Source organism: Oreochromis niloticus, linkage group LG18 (genome assembly GCF_001858045.2).
Source record: "Oreochromis niloticus isolate F11D_XX linkage group LG18, O_niloticus_UMD_NMBU, whole genome shotgun sequence".
NCBI lineage: Eukaryota > Metazoa > Chordata > Actinopteri > Cichliformes > Cichlidae > Oreochromis > Oreochromis niloticus.
The window spans coordinates 34612418-34621623 of record NC_031982.2 but is presented as its reverse complement, the minus strand read 5'-3'; the positions used below and the strand labels follow the sequence as shown (position 1 = coordinate 34621623).

General features: G+C 49.4%; 1 protein-coding gene across 2 annotated transcripts; it reads right to left on the bottom strand.

The window, feature by feature from the left end:
- Positions 1-476: 476 nt before the first annotated feature.
- On the bottom strand, positions 477-8941 carry cdyl (chromodomain protein, Y-like). Of its 2 annotated transcripts, none has more exons than XM_005476888.4 (7): positions 8688-8941; positions 7562-8276; positions 6949-7202; positions 6705-6877; positions 2563-2773; positions 2336-2479; positions 477-1848 (listed from the first exon to the last, which is right to left on the bottom strand). In XM_005476888.4, exons 1-7 carry the CDS (start codon positions 8709-8711, stop codon positions 1690-1692), a joined length of 1680 nt encoding a protein of 559 aa, XP_005476945.1. In that variant the 5' UTR covers positions 8712-8941; the 3' UTR covers positions 477-1689. The 2 variants fall into 2 exon arrangements, with proteins under 2 accessions (XP_005476945.1, XP_025755978.1); XM_025900193.1 differs by lacking the exon at positions 8688-8941 and adding an exon at positions 8447-8598.
- Positions 8942-9206: the final 265 nt, after the last annotated feature.

The following is a 9206-nucleotide window of genomic DNA, read 5'->3' as shown; positions in this document are numbered from 1 at the left end:
ATTATTTAATGGGCTATTTAATTGTTTTTGGTACTCCTGGCCCTCCATACACTTGCTGTAAGCTAACTGTGAGCATGAACCCACAGCCACATGCAGCAGTCACACTCTACTGTAAACCACTCACAGTGCAGCAAACTCACCTGTTCATCCTGCAGAGGATTCTCGTGCAGCCTTATATAACACAGTCAGTCTGCCTCAGTTTGATTAGCAGCAGCTTTATGGAAAAAAAAACAATGTGACAGATTTAAAACCACGAGGACTTCCATGAGCGTCCTTCTTCCTCTCCTGTCCTCCTTTCTAATCTGTCTCCATCTCTGAGTGCTAAGTGTGACGAACGTTAGGACGGAGTCCTCGTCCTGATAACATCAGCGATTGAGATCAAAAGTCCTTTTCTCATGGAGGAGGCACCCCTGCCTCATGGCCCTCTTTGTTTACAGTCTGTGCTGGTTTCAGGTAACAAACAGAGCCAGACAGCGTCATGTGACACATTCTGAGTTTATTCTGGCAAAGAAACACAGAGACCCTGAGACAGTCAGCCCACCCGCCAGAGGTCACCGTTTACCCACAATTCATCGCTGTAGCACCTGTATGCGCCCCCTGCAGGCTAAACAGTTTAGAAGAGCGTGCTGCAACACAACATCTTGACCCCAGGGTCAAAGTCAGGGACAGAAACACTTTATTTAGGGTTAACCCTTACCCCGCATGACCCCAGGTAAACACAATCTCAGGTAAGGAGATAGTCCCACATACAGGTTCCATCAGTCTGTTAGCCTAGCTTAGCTTAGCATGAAAGCTGGCCGCAGGAAATCTGTTAGCTTAGCTTTAATTAGCATACAGGCTGGAAGCAGGGAACCTGTTAGCCAAGTTGAGCCCTGAGGAAGACAGTCAGGCTCCTGCGGGTGGAGCCCTCAGTTTGGTCTGTCAGGCTAAAGAGCACCAGTTTCCTTAAGTTTGAACTGAAACGTTTAAAAAACGTATTTCCTGAAACGCTCAGTTTGTCTCCTTGCTCTCCCCATCACTGGGTAACCCCACCCGTCACAGGCTGGCTTCCACAAGGAGCCAACTGAGTCTAAATACAACCGTCACTTTCTCCTTGCCAGATTCCTGCTAACTGGAAAATAAACTGTATGTCTGATCATTATCATGCTCTGTAGATAATGCTGCTAGCTTCTGTTAGCATCTATTAGCTTTTATTAGACTACGTTAGCTCCTGTTAGGACTTCTTAGCATCCATGTGCTCCTGTTAACTTCCATTTGGATCTTTTACCTTCTTTTAGTGCGTGCTAGCATCTTTTAGTGCATGCTAACATCTGTTAGCACCATTACAAACAAAACCAATCCTTCGTCATGAGCTGACAGTGGGCATGGGGGTAAGTTGGGGGCAATTATGCACGAACTATAGCCCTCACAGTCTGATTGCCATGTTTATTATCTTTCTGTCTAGTCAGATGGCATGATGTCACGAGGAGGCGGAGCATAGAAAGAGGAGGTAAACAGAGCATTTAACACGCAGTACAGTGGGAGGAGCATAGAGATCCATGACAGGATGACCATCAGCGGAGTTGGATCCAAGCCAGCTAACCCGCTGCGGCTAGTCTACAGAGAGCAGAGGAGGCGCCGTCCTCAGTCGGACATGTTGGCGTCTTTCGGTCAGAGCTCCGAGTCCTGGTCACAGTTCCAGTTCCGGTCCTAGCAGAGCTCAGTCCTCCTCTGTAGGTACTGCAAGATGGCGTCGGTTCCCTGTGAGGAGCCCCAGACCCTCTTCAGGGCTTCACACTCACGCTCGTTAGCTTGCTCCAGAGCACTGCGACTCGTGTTCCTCATTAGGGCCTTGGACTCCCGCAGGACCTGCAGGACAGGAAGTGACACCACGCCACACAGAGAAAGGAGAAGAAGGAGAGTCTGTGATAGGAGCAAGTAGATCAATGAGTTTGTGTACCGATCGCTGATCAGAGTCTGAAACCTGCGTGTAGGCGACATCAGTCACAGAGGACAGCATCCTGTGGGTGGGTGTGCACCACCACAACAGCCTGGCCCCCTTTTTTAAAAAGCCCACGGCTGACCCCGCCCACCTAGAGAATTTTAGGCCAATTTCAATTTCACGCTGCACCTGATGAGCGTCAGCGTCTGACGTCGGGGTGAAACGTATCACTGTGACATTTTACCACAGACGCTTCAGTGCTGACCTTTGACCTTAGCCCCACCACATAACCTGTTTGGAGGCTTTAGATAATCAGGACCAGATCTGATCAGGAATCAATACAGTAACCATGGAAACGTGTGTGTGTGTGTGTGTGTGTGTGTGTGTGAGTGTGAGAGAGAGATAGGGACTGACCAGCGAGTCAACGGCGACCAGCTCTTTGATCCGTAGCATCACTTCCTGTGTGAAGGTCCCCGGCCACAGCACCTGAGATACCAGCCCTTTAAGACACGCCTCCTGAGCTGTCAGCTTCCTACCGCTGAGCAGCAGCTCATTTGCCTGAAACACAGCACAGGAAGTGAGGCGGAGTTGCGAGGCAAACCACGCGGGACATTTAGCAGCGGAGGAAGCAGCTGACTGACCGCAGCGAGCCCCATGATGCGAGGGAAGGAGAAGGAGGAGCAGGCGTCGGGCGTCTGGCCGTACGCCGTGTACGGTGTTTGGAACCACGCCTTCTCATTGGCCCACACCACATCACACAGCGGCAGAATGGCGGCGCCGAGGCCAACGGCCGGCCCGTTTACTGCCGCCACGATGGGTTTCCTGAACTGGATGAAAGTGTTGATGAAGGTCCTGAGAAAAAGGGCACAAAGGTCAGGGGTCAAAGCGCCCAGCTCACTGATGCAGCGATTATTCCATCGGGGAATCAGAAACACTTTGCTCTAACAAACAAGCACAAAAACATCGGCTTTTCAGAAAAAAAGGTTCCATTTTATCAATGACTCTCTTTGCTCTGACAGTGTAGATGTTAATTGCTGTTAACAACTGATGTCAGCGCTTTCGTGGGATGGCGGCACAGCAGAACGCATTCCCGGCGTTCCAGTTAAAAGGGCTTCAAGACGACAAGAGGAACGAGCAGCAGGAAAAACAGGTGCTGGTCATAAAATTAGAATATCATCAAAAAGTTGATTTATTTCACCAATTTCATTCAAAAAGTGAAAGATGTCTAATGTATACATTCAGTCCACACAGACTGACATATTTCAAGTGTTTATTTCTTTCAGTTTTGATGAAAGAACTGACAGCTAATGAAAACCCCAGAAAATTAGAATATTACTGAAGACCAATACAAAGAAATGATTTTCAGGAATCTTGGCCAACTGAACAGTATGAACATGAACAGCTCTCAATACATAGCTGGGCTCCTTTTGCCTGAATGACCGCAGCAATGCGGCGTGGCATGGATCGATCAGTCTGTGGCATTGCTCAGGTGTGATGAGAGTCCAGGTTGTTATTATTATTATTATTGGTATTTATTTGTCGTATTTATTATTCTTATCGTTCCTTTCATATTTCTGTTGCTCAGCACTTTGGTCAGCCATGTGTTGTTTTTTAAAGTGCTATATAAATGGAAATTTGAATGGAATTCGTTAAAAAAAAAAAAAAAAAAAAAAAATCAACTTTTTGATGATATTCTAATGATCAGCACCTGTATATACGATACAAGCTACGTGACCAGATCTCAGCCGCTAGCAGCGCCCCGAGGATATCGACAAGCATGCAGAAGTAGGGCTGTGTCACATGACCAAATGAAAACGTCTGTCACATTATATGCTACCATTTGTTTCGTGGTGTCGTAAAATCCACCGTTTACAGCGAAATGTTTTCATCGGAGCACAGAGAATCTAGTGAAGACGAGACAGAACCAGGCAGCTCCAAACAGAAGGACCGGTCCACACAAACCCAGGACCTTATTCCTAAACAAGGGGCCGCCTCTGTAGCAGGGACACGGTTTGGTAATGAAACGTCTGACACGGACCAGAAAATTGGACTATGCACATTATGGCACAAACCCACCTCAGACTCAAACACCACAAAGCTGTTCTCAAGTGACAGAGGATGCAGAGAGTTTACGGACTCAAACGTCAGAGCAGGCTCCTCCCCGCAGCACGCCGTGCACTCACAAGAAACAACTTGCATCTAAAAATGTATCGTTTCACGCATCGGTCAGAACACTCGACACCCAGCTGGAAACACTGCACAGGTCGAGCTGCCCGGGATTCAGAGGAAAAGCACATTTAGGGACAGAGATGGTTATCGGGATGTCTTATGTCAGGAGATTGTGGTCATTTGGCAGAGCCCGAGGCAGAGGCTTGCTGTTGTTAAAGAAGGCCGAGAGGAGGAACCTCCGTCAATGCTGGATTCAGTGGATTGCTTACTACGACAAAGACTGGAGCTGGACTCGACTGAGCTACAGGTGGGAAGAGCACATCGCCACGACCACAGCAGCCTGGCAGGAACGTGGGCTTGAACTGGAAACACCTGCACCATAATTATGCACGCGAGGTTTTAAGGCGACAAAGGGAACAAGTTGGAGCAAAGGCGGTGCTGAAAGAGAGGATTTCAAACCCTGTTTGCAAAGATGAGGTTTTGGTGAGGTTTGAGGGAACGGTGCTCCGTGACTCAACCAGCGACGCTCAAACGGTCGCAGATTTATTGGAGCGTAGCCGACGGTTGTCAGGGCGCACAGACAGAATTCACAAGCATTTCGGAAAAGACTTGGAGTTTTTAAACACAAACAGAGTTTAGCAGCTGACCGAGCAGTAAGACAGCAATGGGACAGGCAACACAGAGTCGAACACTCAACCAACACTGCTAGAACAATGGCCATTGGCTGGACGGCGTTAGAGGGCCCTTCCTATTGGAGGGTGAGAGAGCCCCCTGAAGGCACACAGCTGGAGGTCAGCATGTCTTTTTCTTGTTCATTTAAAGAGTTCATGTTTTGAACAGCTGTAATGTTTACATGTGTATAGTGGGTCTACTACCCCTGTGGAAGCATGGATACTGGCACGATACCAGTCCTTCCTTTTAATGTTAATGGTCTGTCAAACCCGATGAAGTAAAATGAGGAAAGAAAAGCAGCTAAACTACAGGGAACATGACAAATGCATCTTTATCCTGTTATAACTCTGGACGAAGACGACGAGATGCAATCCTTTAATTACGCAAACATCGATGGATAGATTACTTTAGATTACAGGTGTCCAACTCCTCGAGGGTTATCATTAGGGTTATGTATTATTGTAGGGTCTGCCTTACAATAGAAAGCGCCTTGAGGCAACTGTTGTTGTGATTTGGCGCTATGTAAATAAAGTTGAATTGAACTGAGGGTTGGTGTCCTGCAGGTTTAGATGTGTCCTTGATCCAACACAGCTGATTTAAATAACCTCCTCAGCATGTCCTAAAGTTCTCCAGAGGCCTGGTAACGAACTAATCGTGTGATTCAGGTGTGCTGACGCAGGGTGAGATCTAAAACCTGCAGCACACCGGCCCTCGAGGCCTGGAGTTCCCCAGCCCTGCTTTAGAAGATAGATTTATATATTTCACAAGTATTTAAAAGTCTGAGGCAGACCTTCAGTCTGTGAAACCAGCTCCCAGTTTGGAAAGAATTGGAAAAAAAACATAAAATGAAAACAACAGTCGAGGAAATGAGTTAAAAAAAAAAAAAAAAAAAAAAATATCTGACTAAACAGGAAATAGTGAAAAATCGAATGTTTCTGAAGCAAAGAGGTTACAAAGGAGGCTCTCAGTCAAACCACTGGCCCAATATTTAAGACAAAGTATTAATATTCAGGGGAATACTGATTAGCCTGCTATACTGATGACATTCTGATTTATTTGGGACTACCAGCTAACTCAGTGCCTGTACTGATGCAGGCGTTTGACTATTCTGGTCAATTATAAAATGAATGTAAGACGGGTACTCGATTACACCAGGAGAGAATATGAAATAGTTACAGAACTATTCGAGTGCCATTATTCACCAGTACAGAGGATACAGTAACACACAACCCAGTTCCACATTGTACTCTTGAGTACAAATTTCAATCGATCGGAATGAGTCTACCATCCAAGTTATTATATTTATTCCAAACCCGGCCGACAGGAGTGATTGGGAAACAATCCCATGACTGGGACAGAGTGTTGTCCAGATATATACGGCAGGCTGAGGGAAGAGGAGGATGGAGCCTTCGATCGGGCAGCACAGTTAAGGCCTGTGACGAGACCACAGTGAAAAGCCCCGTGGATCAGGAATGGTGTGATCCACATTTACCCCAGTAAATGAGCAGATGTATAGACTGGACCAGTAAAGAACTGCAGCTTTATGTAAGACCATGAAGGAAGGCAGACTACTGCGTTTTTATAAAAAACACAGGATTTTTATCTGCATTTACACACGAGGCACTCTGTTGTCACATGAAACCTGCAGACGGACCAACACTCAGCTCTGTATGTAATCGATATAACGAGGAGGAATGGACAACAACACGGGCCTCGAGCTATGGCTGCTGCTGCTGCGGCGTCATCAGAGGGCTGAATGATGTCATAGCTTTTACTCTCAAGCTGCTCGCAGATACGTTTCTACTGTAGGTCTGGTTTTCATCACATTTCCATGCCGACGACGGAGCGCTACAGAGTTTAAACGAAGCAAACGTTGGCATGCGTGTGAGTTACTGTATAATGGCTGCAGCCTTAGACGCCACACAGCGCTGCCACGCGTTACCTGATGGTTTCGGCCATCTTGATGCTCTCCTTCTTCCTGTCATCCGTCAGGCGTCTGATGAAGTACAGGAAATCCAGCCCGCAGCAAAAAACGCTGCCAACGGCGCCAAGCAGCACCAGCTTACTGTCGTCCGACGCCGCTGTTGCCATGGCGCTCTGGATCTCCTTCATCACCTGACAGGGACGAGACAGAGGTGAATTTCTGTGCAAGTGGGGGCAGTCTGACCGCAGGGGCGGGGTCTCACCTCCGGGTTGAGCGTGTTGTTCTCAGAGCTTTTGGTGGACAGCAAGATGTGGGTGAAGCCATCTTGTTTCTTCACCACGATGTCACGGTAACGGTACGCGCTCTCCGTCTGACGCACGCTGAAGCGAAGCCGTTTGTCGAACGCCGAACGCTCCTCCAGACGCCGCTTCCCTGTCACGGTGGTCGCCCCAGCAACAGCGCTCTGCACACCCGACATCCCACCAACGGCGACACCTTCGATCAGTGGCGAATTTCCTAGAGAGAGAATGCAGAACATCAGAACGCCCACTTCCTGTCCACAGACGAAACAGCAGGTCATTATATTAATGGGACAACGACCAATCACCAGAAAGGAGGCGGAGCTTACTGTAAAATGAATATGGTTCTCCTTTATCACTAGTCAGACTGAGGCTGTAAGGAGCTCTCCTATTGGCTGTTAGAAACACAGCTGCTCTCACCTGAGCGAGACGCCGCCTGTAACCGATCAATCAGTCTAAGGATCGATCCTGTGGGTCCGGCTGACTGATTACATCATTTGGTAATGGCTGATTGAATCAGTTATTGATCTTGGCATGACAGTAGCATGCTTTTTTCCCCATCTGGGCGGGACTCACCTCTGCCACTGAGCGAGCGCATGGCGGCTGGCGTGATGGGGGCTCGTGGTGGCGGTGGTGGGTTCTGACTGCGGGGGCGGGTCCCCATGCGCGCTCGCTCCTCTCCAGGCCCCAGCTGGACCCCTAACGGCGGTTTCTCCAGCAGAGCGACCTCTGGCGGGACCAGCTGAGCCTCACCTGCCTCCAGGCTGTGTGCCGCCTCGCTGGGCGACTCCTCGGCGTCTGGACGGCCGTTCATCGGGCTCTTTGGGACCAGGATCTTGATGCCGGTTTTTGACAAGTCCACGCTGCGGCGGGCGGGGCCGGCCGGAGATGCCGACATAAACCCAAAGCTGTCAGCCGGCAGCGGCTGCTGTAGGGGGCGGGGCGCGTTGGCAGGTAGCAACTGAGCCGGGCTCGGAGGAGACCTCCCCTGGTTACGGTCACCCGAACCACTGATGTCCGCATCGACATCGCCGCGAGAGGCATGTGGCTTGCAGAGCACTTTGTGGACGGGGCCCCAGCGAAGGTTAGGCGTGCTGCGTGTGGAGCGCAGCAAGGCGCCGTCTCTGTGGCGCTCGGCGTGCTGGCGGTTGAACTCATGGACATACGCCATGCAGGTGGATAGGTGACTCTCGGGCTCCCAGGTGTCGCCCTCAGAGCCGTACCCTCGCCACCTGACCAGGTACTCCACCCGACCCTTCCTGTTCCTGCGCCGGTCCACAATCCGCTCCACCTGGAGAACACAAAGGGCGGAGCCCACAATAAGCATCACGCCACTACTTTGGTGACGTCACATTGTGAAGTATTTACAGGTATTGATTACTAATCGGATCAAACTTCACGATCGATTAAACTCCGCCGGAGGGCACGGACCACCTCAAGCACGAGCTCTCGGAACCTCACCGGCAGGCTCGCGAGGACAGTTACAGGGAGAGACACCGGAAGGCTAGCAGACAGCTACCATAGCGCTAACTGTGCTCACGTGCGGCCCCTCTAGCGGCTAGCTGTAGTTTTTCTCTGGGCTTCTCTCCAACCGTCTGCCTGGTACTCGATCAGTCGATAACTGCCTACTTTGTTCGACTTTCCTAACTTCATAAACTCCGCCGCTAGCTGCGGCTAGCATGTTAGCATTAGCTCGCGTTACCTCGTAGAGCTCCTCTGTCGCCATGGAGATGTCCGCGTGTACGGGCAGCTTCAAGAAGCTACTTCAGGGGCGCAGCAACATGAGGGACGGTGTGAGTGTGTGTGTCGATCCGCGCGGAGCTGCAGGTGTGTGTGTGCTCCTGTTGGCTCAGGTAACTATCCTCCGCTGTTAGCTGTTAGCACGGCGGCGTCTCACAAACTTCCGCTCTGACTCTGACCCTGACCTTCAAAATAAAAGCCCCACCCTGACAGGAAGTGACGTGTTGCAGTTTTATGCACTGATGTGTAATTTTTTTTATTTGTTTCTAATTTAAAGAATTAAAGATGGAAACATGTTTATTTCTGCTATAAAGTTTAACTAGCTGGGGCCTCTGCTGACCCTAGAGGAAGTGCATTGTTTGGTACTTCCTGTCTGTGTTTGACGTTTTTTTTCCCACTCTGGGATTCCAAAAGTCCGTTTTCCTTAGTTTTGCAGCCATAGTCAGAGCTGTTTCAGTTGTCCAAACACTAGGAGAAGAAG

What these genes read in the sequence shown, in the direction of transcription:
- cdyl (XM_005476888.4), bottom strand. Translation starts at nt 8,711, where the DNA reads ATGGCGACAGAGGAGCTCTACGAG. An exon ending in CGACAGAGGAGCTCTACGAG is followed by an intron (nt 8,277 to 8,687) that starts GTAACGCGAGCT and finishes TGTGTTCTCCAG; the next exon opens with GTGGAGCGGATTGTGGACCG. An exon ending in ACAACACGCTCAACCCGGAG is followed by an intron (nt 6,878 to 6,948) that starts GTGAGACCCCGC and finishes CGTCCCTGTCAG; the next exon opens with GTGATGAAGGAGATCCAGAG.